The sequence below is a fragment of the Erpetoichthys calabaricus genome, chromosome 2 (assembly GCF_900747795.2).
Source record: "Erpetoichthys calabaricus chromosome 2, fErpCal1.3, whole genome shotgun sequence".
Classification (NCBI taxonomy): Eukaryota; Metazoa; Chordata; class Cladistia; order Polypteriformes; family Polypteridae; genus Erpetoichthys; species Erpetoichthys calabaricus.
The window spans coordinates 299,794,702-299,812,941 of record NC_041395.2 but is presented as its reverse complement, the minus strand read 5'-3'; the positions used below and the strand labels follow the sequence as shown (position 1 = coordinate 299,812,941).

Below are 18,240 nucleotides of genomic sequence, written 5' to 3'. Positions count from 1 at the left end.
ATTTATTTAATGAAGACTTTTTAGAAGGCACTGCACTTTGTGGACTGTGTTTTGTTTGTTTAATAAAGCACTTTTGCACTTCTGTACATCATCCCCTTGCTATTGTTGCCTCACTGTCTAGCTCATTCGGTAACATTATCGATGGTGTAGGGTTCAAGGGCTCCTGAACAGCGGATGGGAGCATGGAGCAGAACCCGCATCGTCAGTCTGCCCAGTCTGCACATGTTGAGGCCTGTTGGTAAGAAAGTGCAAAATCCAATTGCAGGGGGTGACACTTATTGGTGTATTTTTTAAGTAGGCCTATGGGACCTTGGCATAGCTATTTTTATCATATAGTTGTATTAGGATGTTATAAATTATAAGGGAAATGGCATCCTTTGGGATCTGTTTGTGACAGTTTGCAACCTGGGGCTCTTATGGGATGAAAGTTGCCGTATGCCACACAGTGCGATATTTTCTGGGTACTTGGATCACAAGATCATTATATTTAACATTTTAAAATATGTCCTGGGATTCAGTTTTGTAATATGTTGCAGTTTTTTATGTCAAATTTAAAATTGGATTTTTTCTGTTTGCTCCTCTGAACTGGTGAGGACTCTTGTCTAAAACAACCCCTTTCTTTTCTGTGACACTTCAACGGTTTTTATTAGGATACTGTGACACATTTGTTTTGTATGGGAGTAACCTTTTGTGTGACACAACTTTTGTGGTCATCTTTGTTAGCATTGCAGCTACATATGTTTTCAATTGGAGAGAAAACAAGTGGGCCTTTTTACCCCAGTGTATATGATGCTTTATAGAATTTCTCAGATGAGAATGTTTACTGTATCTTTCAAGGATCTGTAACTGTTCAATACTTCAGCTTAAATGCTTGGTTTATTGGAGACAGTTCTGGCCGCTAGGGACTGTCGTAGACCCCCAAAACCCAGACGCCTCCAGTCCAGGTTCAGATGTGTTTATTAAGCAAAATGCCATTTTACAGTTCTCGCAATAAACAGCTTTCTGTTCTTTCCTTTTTCTGTCCTCACTTACTCCTCCTTCCTTCCAGGCTAGTATTGTCTTCCTCACAATTCCTACTCCCTGAGTGTAAAGAGAAGGCCCTTTTATGTGCGAACACATGAGTAGTACTGGTGCCAGGACATTCCCTGAAGGAAGCACTTCCGTGTCGGGTGGAAGTATGTCAAAACAAGGACTGTACTTCCCTGCATCTCACACGTTGACACCCATGGAACACAGCAGGGCTGCCCAATGGGACTACATGTCCCAGTATGCCCCACGGGTATATGCATGGGTACACTGATCCATTAGCACTGCCACCTAGTATATCAGGAAAGCATACAGTCTTAAAAGACTGCCTCACTTGGTCCTTCCATTATACTGGCTTCCTGGCAAGGTAAGGGTCTTCTGTTTAAGCCTGCCCACCCCATGTCTGTACATCTATGATATTATGTTGTGCCAGCCACCTGGCTGAGAAAATTAAATGGGGTTCATCTTGGTTAGGACACCATAATTAACACTGAGTATACTAGTGTAAACACTCAAAAATTAAGGGAACACTTAATCATCACAGTCTAACATCAGGTCAGTTAAGCTTCAGGAATATCCGTCTGTCCAGTTAGGAAGCATAAGCGATTGTGAATCAACTTTACCTGCTTTGGTGCAAATGAAAGTGACAACAGATGGATTGAAGAGGTAATAGCAAGACAACCCTCCAAAAGGGAATCGTTTTGCAGGTGCTGGCCGTAGACATTTGCTTTCTCCTTGTCCTTCCTGACTGACTCTTCTAGTTTTGAATTTTTCTAGTGTTCTTGTCATTACTGGTACCATGTGGCAGTGAGAGTCTGGAGACACCGTGGTGAACGTTATACAGCTTACAGTATCGTCCAGAATGACTGGTTTGGGGAGGCATATCCTTGGAGGTTTGCACAGACCTCCATGTGCTAGGCAGCGGTACCCTGACTGCTGCTGGATACCAGGATGAAATCTTGGAAGCTATTGTCAGACTTTATGCTGGTGCAATGGGACTTGGGTCCCTTCTGGTGCAGGGCAATGTCTGGCCTCATGTGGCCAGAGTGTGTAGGCAGTTCCAAGATGACAATTGATGCCATTGACTGGATCACATTTTCTCCAGACCTAAATCAATTGAGAACAAAAGGAAACATTATGTATATGTGCATCCGACATGGCCAACTATCTCCACAGACTGTCCAGGATCTCATTGATGTCGTGATCCAGGTCTGGGACGAAATCCGCCACAGGAGTTGCTGGCATGAAATTCATGCAAGTTGGATCAGATTGTGATTTCATTTTTTGACTTTGCTTTTCAGTGTGATGTTGAATCCAAACCTTAGTGGGTTAGTGAGTTTGGTTTCCATTGATTGTTACATCATTTTGTTCTCAACAAATTACACAGTATTACTCGGTAAAGATTTTTGACTTGAATATTTAGTTTGTCGAGATCTGATGTGTGATTTAAATGTTCCCTTTTTTTTTTAAGCAGTGTAGTATCATGGATGTGTCCTGTAATGGACTTTTTTTTTCTTTTTTTCATCCCAGTGTTTCCTGGTTTTTGCCAAATGCTGTTGGAGTAGGCATTTTAGACCCCCAGAGAATAAGAGAATGTTTTAAATTGACTGTCGGCAAGCAAAGGGTACAGTATGGTCACTCTTTGCTTTTACCATCACCTGTTTACAAATTTATTTTTTTTTTACCTAATTTTAAACAGTTCTTCCATTCTGGTTTTTAATTATGTGCTTTTCTCTTTTAATGAGGATAGTCTAGCAGTTGGAATTGGTTCTCAATTGGAAAAAAAATACTGTCCTTTAGTGAATTTTATAGATGTGGTGAGCATTTATGTGGTATACAAGCTAATTTTATGAAAATCCTTCTGAGATGTGTATAAAAATATAAAATCTATGTATAGTTCAGTACAAAACCAGACTTTAAAATTCCATTCTTGATGTTAAACTTGAATGTGCTTCTAGTTGAGTCTGAGTAATCATTGAAACTCTGGGCTAGTTTGAATTTTAAAAATGCATGAGGAATATTTCTTGAAAACCAATTCTAGAATGGAATATCACTGTAATGCGGTTTTGCTGAGGTTTTTGTTGCCTGTGACTCTTTTGAAAACTGATTTGTTTCTAGGATTGTTTGATTGCTTATGTTTGACTTTAATGTTTGATAATTGGCTTTTCCAAGTTCTCTACATGTTAAATTCAACTATTCTTAACAGTACTAATATAAGCATTGCTGTCCTACTTAAATATCAATATGTTTTCCTCGGACATTTAATTGTGCTTTTGAATTGTTTCTCTAAATATATTAAAACACTTAAGGGGTAAGCTCAGTGTTTTAGACATTGACCTGCTGAGGTGTTTGCTGTAATTGATAACTTTTTTATATACTATATATATTTTTTTTTATATCGCACCTTTTTAAATTACACATTAGTTGTGGCTTTTTTGATGAAGGAAAAAAAAACATGATTGCGGTGTGGGAGTGTGTGAAAGCCAGTAAGTGAACTGAAATGGTTTTGCAAAGCACATCAGCTGCCTGCTGGTGAGTAAAACAGGCAGTGATTTATCAGGCAGGTTAGCAAATGAGGCACTTCCCTTAAATATTATTTCCCAACAATTACCTACTGATTTGCTAATTAGTACAAAAGAAAATCATTTCAAAGTGTACACTGCCGCGTTATGTTAAATTCTATACAGTTAAACATGCTAAAAACTGCTTTTGCAAATAATGTGTTAGTAGTTAATTGGGCGTGGCTTTGCATAGGGACAGTGTGGGGCAGCACAAGAAATGTTAGAAAATAATAGGCTTGGAGAAGAAGTGAATGTTGTGGAAGGAGTAGGGATGTAATTAGCGTAATTTGTAAATTTATGTAAATCTATTGATATATGTAGTGCTTTCAAAGACATGAATAAGACAAATGTCCCAGACACTGCTTGGTGAGAACAGACATTTTCTTGGAAATATGAGAATAACTATGTAGTGACTATGTGAACGATTTTTATTTTGTTGTTTGCGACGGAAGTACATGAGAGCAAAAGCATATTGCAATGTAATGTCTTTTGTAGGATCTTGTATCGCTTTTGATGCAGCTTCCTTCTCTTCATCACAATAAACCTTAAGACTGAGAGCTTTTGGTATTAGGGAGGCTAGAATGCTGTTAGAGAGGAATATAGCAGACTATGTGAAAAGATGCCCCAAAGAAATTCTTTCATTATTTTAGTAGTAAAAGAACAGTCAAGGAGGAGGTGAAGTGTTTCAGGAATAGTAATGGGAAATTAAAAAATACAGGCAGTGAAATAGCAGTTCCTCTAAACTCTCATTTTTCTTAAGGTTTTCACATGTGAGGAAGTGGACAACCTCCCAGTGGTAAAAGGGACTACAAAGGAAGTACTGAGGTATTTAGAAATTTGTAGAGGGGAAGTATTGCTTAGACTGTTGTCTAAGGTTATGCTCAAGCTTTATAACACACTGGTGAGGCCTCATCTGCAGTCCTGTGTGCAGTTTTGGTCTCCAGGCCACAAAAAAGGACATAGCAGCACTAGAAAAGGTCCAGAGAAGAGCGACTAGGCTGAGTCCAATGATACAGGGGATGAATTATGAGGAAAGGTTAAGAGCCGAGCCTTTTCAGTTTAAGCAAAAGAAGATTAAGAACTTCTCCAGGCTGGTAGTAAGGCTGTCCTCCTTGGCATTGCAAGCAATATTTGCTTCCATTTGGGAGACTGGTGTCATCCCTTATGACTGGAAAACAGGACTTGTCGTCCCTATCTGGATTGCAGCAACTACTTGTGGATAACACTACTCTCGGTACCGGGTAAGGTCCTTGCTAGGGTCGTCCTCAATAGGATCCGTGATCACTTGCTCACCCACCAGCGACCGGAGCAGTCTGGTTTTACACCTAAGAAGTCTACCATCAACTGCATTCTGGCACTGAGGGTTCTCATGGAGCGCAAATGCGAATATCGGCAGAGTTTCTTTACAGCCTTTGTCGGTTTTCGTAAGGCATTCGACTCCGTTGATCGAGCTGCCCTGTGGAGCATCTGAGGGTTTGCGGGATCCCCTCAAGGTTGGTGGATATGGCCGGCCTGTACACTGGTACTGTGAGTGCTGTGCAGAGTGGAGACAGGACCTCTGTGTTTTTCCCAGTTGATTCTGGGGCTCATCAGGGGTGTGTTCTTGCCCCTACTCTGTTCAATGCTTATATGGACTGGGTGTTGGGCAAGGTTGTGGGGTCCAGTGGCTGTGGGGCATCTGTTGGTGAAGAAAGATTCACGAATCTTGACTTTGCTGATGATGCTGTGATCTTCGTGGAGTCAATAGAGGCTCTGATCGGGGCTCTCGAGAGACTGAGCAAGGAGTCTTAGTGTCTGGGCTTGCGAGTGTCATGGATAAAACCAAGATCCAGCCTTTAACCCTTAAACCGCCACATACTTGAGGGTTAATGCACCCCTGGACGCCAAATACTTTTTAGCTGCACTTTTTAATTAAACAACACAATTCACAAAGAAAATGTGAAATTTTAATGGAACACATTTTTTTTCATGCAAAGAGCATCACAATTACTGCAACACTGATCATTTTACACACTGCAAATGAACTGCAAAACTGTTTTTAAAAAAAAAAAAAAAAAAACTACTGCAACAATCCATTATGTGTTCAAGGTGCAACTGATGCCATTGATGAAATTCAGTAAATCACCGAGCCAGCTGCGCTTGAACTGTTGGCATGCAAACACACAGAGGTAAATGCTGATGATTGCAGGCTCGTCTAGTCCAGCGGTTGAATCCCAGAGACAGTGAGGCTGCAATGCTGAAGGGGCTGGCAGTGGTCAGGAGCAGGCTGCTCAACGAATATGCGGCACTGACCGATCAGCTCTGGCATGCTGGCAAATTGCGCTGTGAAACGACTATAGCCGGTTGCGGGTTTCAATGAATGTACGTCGTCGAATATACTCTCCCCATGCGTGCTTCCTATCCTTGTGGTTTGACTTTGTGCCAAACTAGCAGTTGCTCATGGAGTCCCGAATGAGGCACATCGACACTCCCTCACAATGCAGGTAGTTACGGTACTATGCCCATGTAGCGCGATTCCCCAAGGGTTATCCAGCCTGCAGGATCCGCATTGTTGGGGACCCAAGTGGCTGGACCAGGCCACAAGAGGTCACCCACGTAACACCTGGCTGCAGCGGATTGAAGGTCATTTCCAGAGGTTGGGACTGGGCTGCGTGTCTGCCTGGGGGATTGCCAACCGGGATCCTGAGTTGTTTTGTCGTGTGGTGGGTGTGGCAACACACTGTACCAGTGCGTGCTCCCCAACTTGACTTCACTTGACTTGTTTGCATGTTTATCCCCAATCTGTTTCTAAATAGATATCCTGCATTGATATTTCCTTTCTGAGTATTGTGCAAAGTTGTGTCCAGTTCTGTCTCATTGTGATGAGCTGGAGAACTGCCTGTTTTTGATTTAATGTAGTTGAGTAAAGTGTCATTTTGTCCCTGTAGTTCCCGCTGGGATGATGCTGGTATAAATGACTAATTTCCATGTCACTTTATTAAAGGATGTATGAACATGATTTTTTTTTTTTTGATTCTTTGATAATTGCTCAAGGTCGGCTTACATTGTGGAATTTCAATGATAAATCGCTGATCGCTTTAAACCTTTAATCATCAAAATACAGTCTATTTCTGTGACTTGTTTTTCCTGGTCTTTGTTCAAGTTCTAGAATATTAAAATCTACAAATAGATATGTGTGTCAGGATTCCTTTTCAGGAAAGATGACACAATTTTTAAATCATCTTGCAAACTTCATACCCTGGCTTAACAGTTGGATACTCTCTCCTTAGTTATCTTTGAAGGTTACATGCTTTCAGGCTTCTTGGAGTTTGGTGTTTTTTTTTGTTTTTTTTTTGGCTTACTTTAGATCTAAAGTCTGCATGCAAAAGAGACCTTTTGATCTTTCAGCATATAAGGACCAGTGATAGGCTCTGTGGCTTGGAGGTTTGGTTGACAGCAGGCAGAAAAAGCTTTGAAACACCATTCTATTTGAACTTTAAACTCTGCAGTGTTGACCTTTTATCTAATATCTGTTATCAGAAATATTTTTAGTACAAATAGGGTAAGCACATTATCAGTAAATATGACACTGAATTCATGATTTTGGTAAGTTTTAAAATATTGATGTGTATGTATGTATATGTGTGTGTATGTATGTATATGTATGTATGTGTGTATATATATATATATATATATATATATATATATAAAATATTAGGGGTGTGACGAGACGCTTTTCCGACGAGACACGAGACTGGGTTCACGAGAACGAGATGAGACTTTTAGACATTTTTTTTAAAGAAATCCTCAATGTTTAAATATATAGCAAAAATAGCCTTTTATTTAACTTAAAAACACAAAATGCAAAAAATGCATGTCCATTTTGAAATCAACTTTATGAAATAAAACTTCTATTTTGATGAATGATATGCAGTAATAACATGTAAACACTGCAAAATATTTTGCCACAAACTGACAGGCAATTAATTGCACAATTAAATTAAATAGTATAAATAAAAATAAATAATAAACAACACAAATATCCCTTTACGTGCAATTAACCATAATTAGTGTAACTATCAAAGTAGTGCTGTCTTAAAACTCAGAGTGCAAAACAATGAACAAAATTTTCTTAAGCATGGAAAAAGAGCTAAGACCAAGGTGAATTTCCCATCGGGATTAATAAAGTATCTATCTATCTATCTATCTATCTAAGGTAATGAGGTAATGACCTATACAGAACAGCCTAAGATATGGTCATGTTCTATTTTTAAGAATATAAGCATGTCTACATTTTTCACAAGAAATTCGGCATTGACAATGTCGCAGGTATCCAGTGTGTCAATGTTTCGGGCATTTTGTCTTATTTCTGGGCTGGTGAGCGCTGCTGCTATAGCAGCCTGCTGCTCCAGGTAACGAACCAGCATATCCAATGATGAATTCCATCGCTTGGTGACATCCATTATTAATTTGTGCGGTGGCAGTTGTAGCAGCTTCTGCTTAGACGTCAGTACCGCGGCAGCTGTCGAACTCCGGTGAAAAAAAGCAGTTACACATCTCACCCGCCCAAGCAAACGAGTGACACGCGCAACACCGAGGCCAGCCTGTGTAGCGAGATTTATTGTGTGCGCGAAGCATTTGATGTGCGGCTCAAATCCTGCCTCGCGCACAGCCACATCCATATTACGCGCATTGTCTGTTACAATAGCGATGCAATGGTTTGGCTTTTTAAGATCCCACTGTGTGACAGCTTCTTGTAAAACTTCAACGACGTTTGCCCCTGTGTGTGATTCAAAAAGTGGGCGCGTCTGCAGTACAAAATGTACCATTTCCCAATTACTGTTGATAATGTGGGCTGTAATTGTGATATAGCTCTGTGTACACCTAGAAGTCCAACCGTCAGTAGTTATGGCGATGGTTTCTGCCTCTTTCAGAGCCTGTACAACGTTTACCTTGCACTCCCAGTAGAGGGTCGGGACCACCGTGCGAGTAAAATGTGTGCGTGACGGGATGGCATACTTTGGTTCCAGTGTGTATGAGTCGCCGAAATCCCAGATTTTCTACCACAGAAAATGGTCTCATATCGGCTGCAATGAAAACGCCGATGTCTCTTGTTATTGCCGTGGCTCTTGCATTGGATGGTGGAAGTTTAGCTGCAAAGGCATTTGTTATGGTTGTTTGCCCTTTCATGCGAACTGAATTGCTTTCCGTTTTCTTCACAGGCGCAGCTTTTAGTAACGAGCTGTGGTTGTTTTCTAAATGCTTTTGCATAGTGCTTGTGTTAGCAGAGGTGTACGGTATTAATTTCTTACAGTGTTTGCAAATTGTCTTTGTCTTGTCTGTCATTTTTTCGCCGTTTCTTATTTCCACAAGGAATCCAAAATGTTGCCACACCAACGATTTAAATGTCGCGGGCGCATCTTCTATCCTTACTTCTCCCTCACACTCCATCATGCCAATAACGCAAGGATATCGTCACGTTCTCGCGAGACCAGACGCATCTCACAAGACAAATCTGATCTCGCGAGATCTCGTACCACGAGATCTTGTCACACTGCTAATATATATATATATTTATTTATTTATTTATTTATTTATTTATTTTATTTATTTATTTTATTTTTTTTACACAAATGTAATATGAATTGATGTTCTTGGGAGGCTGCTTGCTCAGCATTTACATATGGTAATATATACTGTATATTGCATATTTGCAAATTATTTGCCATAAATTGTTTTTTGCAATTATTTCAGCTGCTTATTAAGCTGCCATGACAGTAGTTTAGGCAAAATGTTTAACATTTTTGTCATCTGTATATACAGTACTACATTGACATCATTTGCATGTCAATCTCCTAGTGATAGTAGTACAGTAAGTTACCAACCACAAATGAATACATCATCATACATTAAAATGCAAATCTTTTGAGAAGTGTTCTCTCTTAATGCTGTCCAATAAGTAGCCACAATGGAAAATGTGGTCAGTTTTTTTTTTTTTTTTTTTTCAGTGAGCATGTTTACATGCTGTTTAATAACCCAATTATTCACAGAAAACTGGTTTCTAAAATTCCTTGTAAACCTTTATTCTGTTTAGAGAAGCCCAAGATACTTAACCTCTGAGAAACCAGGTTAACCCGTAGATTACTCCTCGCGCAACCTGGTTATGTGGTCATGTAAACCCTTGGCTGGGTTACAGGCATTGTAGCAATAGACCAGAGTGCTCCTTAACTGCGTGATAAGATATTTTCTATTGTGTTCAACTAAATTTTTCACACCTAAGCGTTTTAGCACCGAGCAGTTTAGAAAACCCTTGCTTGTCAGTTGTACTTCTCAAGTAAGAAAATATATTTAGTCCTTTGTAAAGTAAATAAACATCCATCCCTTGGGTGACTCGCTGGCCGCTGCACCACCAGCTCATACTGTTCCAAAATATCTTTAGCCAGTAAATGGATTAACAGATACTTTAATAGATCTCTGTGGCAACAAGCTAATTGCATTGCTAATTTTATTGAAGTAATAATACCTGTATTATCCCAGCAACACTGGTTGTAAGGCAAGAAGCAAACATACTGCAACAGTGCTGTTTTGCAGAGCTCACATAGCCAAGCAGAAGAGAATGTGCTGCATGCAATCCAATAACAGAAAACTAACAAAGTGTCAGTTAAGTCTTCATCTAGCTGTTTGCTTTAACTATGTCAAAAATGTGTGATCAGATGACGAGGTGGCCAGTGTTCATACCATGAATTATCGGTGGCTGAGGTCGGGGTTGTAATAAAAGGGGATGGATGTTATTTTACTTCACAGCACATGAAGTACAATACACATTTATAAAGCACAAGAAAATTATCACATTTGTCTGTGTTTATGGTCTGTTTCTCAAAAGGTTCATATATGGGCTTCGAATTTAACAAACCATGCTCTCCAATCAAATATGCAGGAAACTAAGTGTTTTTCCAGGCCTACATTGCCTACATTTTCAGTTGTTTATTTGAAAACTGTGAGGCAAACATTAAAACCTGGATTTTTTTTTTTTTTTTGAAGCTCACTAACCTTAGCAGTGCCACATGCCACTCCACAAACTTATCCTTTTTGTTTTTTCCTGTAAATTCAAAGGTTTTATATTTGAAAAGATGAAGAGGTGGCAAAAATACAGAAGTATGGAAGTGTGTTTGTGTATGTTGCCTGCTGTATGTATACAGTATCAATTTTTTTTTGTGTGTCTTTTGTTGGTATAACTGTTCTGGAGTATGTAAGTAACTTTTACTGTACTATATACACATGACAACATACAGTAAATGATACATTCTTACTATTAAGCTGCTTCCCAATTTTTTTGTTTCCTTTAAATGACAACCACTTTTGTAAAGAGACAAGCACTTTTTTTATTCTAGTATGTGGATGTTCCTTTTTAAAATGAAAATAGTAACCTATTAAATGACATTTCACTTTTAGCAGCAAATTGTATCAATGTACAACTTGGAGAAATGGTACAAGTATGACTTAGTTTTAAATAATGAAACTTTTTTTTTAGAATAAATCATTCCTTAATTTGACTGACTGTTTTTGTTTTATTTTTCAGGGATCCTGTTGATATATCATAACATACCCCAATGTGTGGCATTTTGTTATTTGGCAAAGATGACAGTGCACAATTGACAAGTGTTCAGCAGATGGATTATGGCAGAGAGAAACCTCTTTTGCAAATGTACTTCCCATTGGATATTTAGTAACCTTGGATTACAGAGTTAAATGAATTTATTTGCGTCTGTGCATATATCAAAAATATATGTGTAACACTGTTCTTATCCAATTATTATAACATTGCCAAAACCTGGTTTTCATGAATATCTGGGTGCAGTTGGTGTCACTATGAGCAGTAGTTTTGGCAAAGATAAAGATTCTAAAGAAAAGGACTCCAAAGGTCCTTCTGGAAAGGAAAGGGAAAAAGAGGCCAAAGCCTTGAGCGGTTTCAGTAAAGATAGCAAAGAAGTAAAGACCAAAGGAAAAGATGCCAAAGAAGGAAAGAAAGAAACAAGTGGAGTACCACCTGGGGTGGCTTTTTCAGTGGACAATACAATAAAGCGCCCAAATCCAGCTCAAGGGAACCGAAAAAAGGCCAGTAATGCTGAGGTAATCAAAGAGCTGAGTAAGTGTCGGGAGGAGAACTCTATGCGACTGGACTTATCCAAGAGATCTATTCACATGCTTCCCACATCAATTAAGGAGCTTACTCAGCTAACAGAATTGTATCTGTATAGTAACAAGCTGCAGAGCCTGCCTGCTGAAGTAGGTTGCTTGACAGGTTTAGTGACACTTGCTCTAAGTGAGAACTCTCTTACTAGTTTGCCAGACTCTCTAGATAACTTGAAGAAACTCCGAATGTTGGACCTTCGGCATAACAAACTTCGAGAGATTCCAGCAGTAGTCTACAAGATGAACTCCCTTACAACTCTTTATTTACGCTTTAACCGTATCACTACTGTGGAAAAGGATATAAAAATCTTATCGAAGCTCACCATGTTGAGTATCCGGGAGAACAAAATTAAACAACTGCCTGCCGAGATAGGTAAGCATACTGGTTATTTTCATTGGGTACTTTAGTTTACCATCACATCCCAAAGGCATTCAGATTAAGTTAATAGGTAAAACTTATTGGTTAGTATGAGTCTGTCTGGGTCAAAGAGTGTGTGTGTATGTGTGTGCGTACTGTTTGAACACAGTGTGCCTCGTGATGGATTGGCACATGTCCAGAGTTAATTAATTTCTTACAACTAGTGATACCAGGGTAAGCTGTAGAAAGCCCCCCTCTTCACTCTGAATTTGGATTAGTCATTTTAGAAATAGGTAAATTTAATGAATGCATTTTAAACCACAAAGCATTAGTTATTTCATGATTTGAATTTCACTGTGGTGTTTAGCATTTAGGTCAGACACTACAAATAAATTTAAATTCTAAATAAAATTATCAGCCATGCACAAAGATAAAAAATAGTGTTTAGAATGAAACCATTAAGGAATGTCATTGCTTATCAAGGGATATGGAGTGTGTTGTCTGAGATGTATTAAATAAGATGGGCATGGTAACTGTTTTTCTTCAGCTCGAGTAATTTGTCATATATATAGTACAATGAAATTCTCAAAAATCTACTGACAGTAATACAATTCCCATATTTATATATACACTCGAGCAATTTAAATTTCCAGCGTCCGTAACTTTTTAATGGCTTTTTTGCAAACGTTATTCAAAAGTTTTTCTGGCTTTCTTGGCCAGTTTTTTCAGGCCCTTTTCAGGTGTGTTTGAATGTTTTTCAAGTGCCTTAGGATCATTTTGGTTTAGCGCAGCGCTAAAATACCAGACAACCACTTACATGTGAATGGGCTCTTGCTAAAGATGAAGTAGGTGCCAGTTGATGAGGAATTATCAATATAACTGAATCAATCAAGTTATGAGGCAGTATTATAAATTGAAAATCTGTATAGTAGAATTTAATTAAATTGCACCATGTATAGATATAAGGATATATTCTCAAAATAGATATTTTAGGCATAACACAAAGTGAAATAGCTCCCGCTATGACTGGCATGCAGTGTGCTTGTCTGAAACAGTCATTTTTAATGTAGTGACAGCTGTTGCAAGTTAGGGCTACTCTCTCTGCTCACTTGAGAAATGTGTGGATTTTTCCTAAAGCCTCCGTACAATAACTTGTTTGATTTCTGTTCAGTATTGCATACCACAGTTCCAAAACCTGTATTTGTCGAAAGCCCTCATTTTCAACGACAGTGTAGGATCTCTTGGATCTCATATCCTTACAAATAAAAACTTTTATTGATTTGGTTATTTTTTGGGTACGAGGCGAATTAAGTGGAAGCTTGGAGCTATCTGCCATCTCCAGTGTGGATTGTTTAGGTTGTACTCGTTTGGATGTCAATTGGGATTACATTTATGGCTGACACCGGGATAAATGATTTCTCAAATTTTTATGTTTTACAACAGTACCTCTGAGCTTCACAGCTTATATATGGCTTGTTCTCTACCCATGCACTGTTTGAATCCACAGGAAGTCCACACATCTGATTCAAGTGTTGAAGACGCTGATTAGATAGTAAAGTGCTTTTTCAATGGAAAGCCTTGACAGGCACATTAGCGACATCTAATGGATTGGATGGCAAAATCTACATGTAGTAATTGAGTAGGAGAGAGATTCACAAGATCGCTCTTGAAACTTTGAGAATCGATATGAAATTATTTAAACGAAAAATAACTATTAAAGTCTATATTTTTACCCAGGCCTAGTTATTATTAGTGAATATAATCTCACCTGCCCGTGACCTAGGTATGGTATAGTTAAAGCAAGGTTGTGGTATTGTTGAGATATAATTACAACTCTAATTGCAGGAAGATTGAAGAGTTCAGTTTAGATGTGTCAGGTTTTAATGTTTAGCTTTTATAAGAGACACTTCTTCTGATTGGACGGTATTCCTTTATAGTGTTGTAAATTGAGACCCGTGTCATTTTGTTCTATAGTGCAGTACAGTTCATGGTGAATAATAGTTTTAGCAAAAAGGTGTGAGTTAGGGGTATACATATGGGTATTTTATAAGTATGGGATCTTTTCACTGTCATTCGGACAACAACTGGCAGTTAGCATTAAATGTAGAATGGAAAATTGTCCATATTGTGCAATAAAACCTCAGTAAAATATACTTTGACAACAGATGTATCCTCCCTCTGGTAAAGAGAGTGCTCCAAACGTCTGTCTGGAAAAATAGCTATGTTGAACTTGTGACTTTTTAGCTGGTTAAGATTTTGTGCAGCTTGTTCAGTACATCGTTGACACAGTTGAGGAATTGCAGCACATTTAAATAATAGTTCTGAATGCAATGCACATCAACATATAACTAGCCTCATTTTATTTTTTCTCCCTTTAATTCCAGCAGCTCTGAAATGTAGGTTTTAAAATTTAAGGAACACTGTAGCACACCTTTGATAACTTCACATTCAGAAAAATTAGCTTTTGAATTTCTTAAGTCACTTGCAATACACATTTAGAATATTTAGCATTTGTAAGCTTTTGTTTAGTGGTTGAAATTGTGTTGCTAAAATTGTTTCCTGTATATTTGCAATCACAAGATACAAATTGCAGATAGAATTAATTTAGTGTAAGAAAAAGTGACATTTTAGATATGCAAGCACTTGAATTTTTGTATCCTATGTGTAATCTATGAAGATGTTCGTTCATTCATAAAACAGAGATAAAGTAGCACCCACTGAAGATGTCACTTTTCAGGTGGTTAAGACTTTCAAATTAGGCATACATGATTTTACTTTATTTTGACACATTTTCAGTTGGCTGTTTCAGTACCAAATACTGAGCCTTCACACTTTAGTCTGAGCAGATGTTCACATTGTAAAGCACTTAAATGATTATGCAGGTCAATTTTTACCAAGCATCATGGGCTGAAGTAACAATGAAAAATTCCTTTAGGCACTGATGAAATTAGCAAGATGTTGAAAATATTGACTATACTTGGGTAGCTGTCTTTGTATTTTGGTCAGTACATACCTCCATACTTCAGCATTTTTCATGTGTTTCACATTCTCGGAACTAAAGGCTATAGGGTGGCTTCAAGAATTTGCACAGCCATGAGGACATCTTAGTTGTCACAGTATGCATTACAGCAGCAAAAGAAGTCGTGTCTTTGTGATGTACATTGTAGTACTTAACAGCCAATGCAAGATTGGCATCACCTTCTGATTTGGCACTAGTAGTAGTAATCTAGGACACTCCGTCTTACAGCTGGTATGATTTTAGTCACATCTTTCAAGTGGTCAGTTGTAAGTTTTGCAGTCTTTTGCTGAGCCTTGCAATTGGATAATGCAAATCGGCAAACATCAGCACTGCCACTAAAGATTTGCACAATTAGATCACTGCAAGATATCCTTTAATCTTTGCTTAGTCTGCAGCAGGTTTTTTTTTTTTTCCCCCAAGCTATATTTTCTGTATTCAATTATGGTGAAACATGGTAACTGCACATTGCATGCTTTCTCTTTACAGTTAATCCTTACAGTGCCATGAGCGTGGGATGGCTTTGCCACACTGCTTTGCATTTCACTGCCAAGTTTCTTTGGTTCTTATCATAGATATAGTAAGAATTAAGTAGTTATCTCCACTTTCATAAAAAAAAGTTTCCCTGAAAGTTTCTTTTAATCAGAGTTCCAGCCTATGGTTAATGCAGTTAAAGTAGAAGACCAGAGTTTTGTCCAAAGTTGACAGTGACCTTTTTTGACATGAACCCCATCAGTGTTTCTGCATATCTTGGGAAACCTATTTCCTCACATGTGCTAGCCACAGCTTCCTATAAGTCACCAGCTGTACCATCAAAAATGTCTTTAGGTTTAACATTCTGGTTTTGTTTTAACTACTTTAGCATTTAGAAAAGTGGCATTCAGCAGTACTTTTTCTATACCAGCAGAACCTGTCAGCAGGTAGTATAAGAAGTACGTGTGTCACAAGAGCCAATATTTCAGTACCAAGTTTAAGCTAGTGTGTTTTTTTTTTTTTTCTCAATACAAAATTGGTAGCACTGAAGGAGAGTTTGTGTGTTTGCTTGTATCCCTTCCGTGATATGTTTTACAAAAAGCAAAAATATTACACCAGGTGTTACAGACTCAAATCAAATGTGTGTGTTTAATATATAATAGTAATAATAAAAGCAGCTCACTTCTCAAAACAGTAAATGTGGAGAGGAGCCGGGATTGATCCCGCAACCTCTTGATTACGAGACATTTCGTACCTCTGCGCCAACAAATCGGACACGTTTACTTTTTGTCGATTAATATTTAGGCTTCAGTTTTTTACACATTGACAGCAACATGTAAATTGAATAATTTCTTTTTCATCGCTTATTTTCTTGAATAAAAGTGTACTTGTTTTGTTATACACTTTGTGAAAGTGTTTATTTGATATTTGGTCTTCAGTCTTCACACATTATACACTTCATGTCAACATTGTCATTATTACTATAATTATTACTATGTTAGTATATTGTTACTATAACGTAAAAAGTTTGTTTTAGTTATGTGTTCAATATTTCTTGCCTTGCATTTCCTGTCATCCTTCATTTACATAGATCATTATAGACATGGAACACACGTAAAAGTATGTGTTCCAAATAAGGATATGTTATTTACCCTATACAATTCCAGATGCCGAACTCCCAGATAGAGAGACTTTAGCTCTGAGAATTTTGCATCTGACTTGACATCAGCCTCGGTGGAGGATGAGTGAGCAGGTTGCCTGCTGCCAGTGCTGATTGACACATTTGCAAAACAAAGATGCTGATGAGGAGTTGTGAGGGAATTTAAGATGGCCTGGCATTACAGATATTTTTGTAGGGTTCAGGGATTCTAGTGTTAATGAGCTCTTGGGCACAACCATCAGCATTGTCTCTCTACGGATAGAGTGTTGACTGCGTTGAGAGGTTTACTTACCTATTTACTTTGGCAGTGACATTCATGCAGCTAGACCCTTTCAAAATGTTTTTTCCTTTTCCTGCCCCACTTTGCTCTTTGATCCACAAGTCAGGCCCATCACTTGTCTGCGCCTTAAAGTGGCACCAACAAATTCTGTCTTTAAACTAGCGCCCGATTTGATAAGCTCAGCAGCTTATCTGATGTGCATTTATTTTAAAATCAGTACTTTCGGTAGGATTCACTTTATTATAAATTATAAATTAATATTGACTACTGCCCGTCCACAAAAATGCAAAGGCCTGCCTTAAGTTTTGGTTTAGTTGACAGCTCTACCGCAAGTGTACTTCAAGCAGTTTTTCTAAACTCCTCTCCAGTGATGTAAATGTATTGTTTTTACGTCAGATTCTGTTCCATTTGCTCTTAAACCTAAGACCCCTAACTTTGTTTAGTGCTGTGACCGTCTCATTAAAACAAATGGAAAATAACTCCTAATTTTGATTTCACTTTTATTACAACACTTTAAAATTCACATTTTAACAAGCTTTATTTCAGGCAACATGATATATCATTCAATTAGTCCCAGCTTAACCTTGCTGCTGGTTTGACATAACGCCTTGAAGAGTAAGATTAAATTGTAAATATTCAGGCCACCTTTATTAAAATATTGGTACATCTATAAAGGAGACAAAAATTGAGGGATTGTATGGACCCAATCTTGATACTGTGACAATTGTGCATTTCTGAACTTTTTTTTTTCCCTGTATGCCCAGATATTAAATGTATTCTGCTGCTGCCCAATGTACAGTGGAAACCTCCAACATAATAAAGCAAGTTAATCTTCTGTTTGCCTTCTGTTTTATTCTGGTGGAGCCCAGGGGAAAGACTTTCTGACGAGAGTACATGACAGTTCTGTAGAAGAGCTGAGCAACTGGGGTGAGGGATAAGATTATGCTTTGTGCCAAATGGGCTGTGCAGTTTCAACTTGAGGCTTTAGCCACTAGTACTAGACTTAAAACAACACAGCAGTAGTGATTCTTCCCTTTTATAGGTTGCAGAGATTTTGATGGCCTTTATTTATAAACAATTGTACAGGTAGAATTTTTTTTAATTGGTGTGTGTTCTTTCTCTAGCTGCTGCTGTGGCCTTTACTCTAATAGAAAAGTATTTAAAAAGCAAGTATAAATGTACATATTATGACCA

General features: G+C 38.2%; 1 protein-coding gene across 1 annotated transcript in view; it reads left to right on the top strand.

The window, feature by feature from the left end:
- shoc2 (SHOC2 leucine rich repeat scaffold protein) overlaps positions 1-18,240 on the top strand; it is a 100,731-nt gene that overhangs the window by 10,975 nt on the left and 71,516 nt on the right. Inside the window, exon 2 of the mRNA XM_028795838.2 lies at positions 11,146-12,132. Within this exon, the coding sequence (XP_028651671.1) occupies positions 11,436-12,132 (697 nt within the window). The 5' untranslated portion in view covers positions 11,146-11,435. The remainder of the gene's footprint in view (positions 1-11,145; positions 12,133-18,240) is intronic.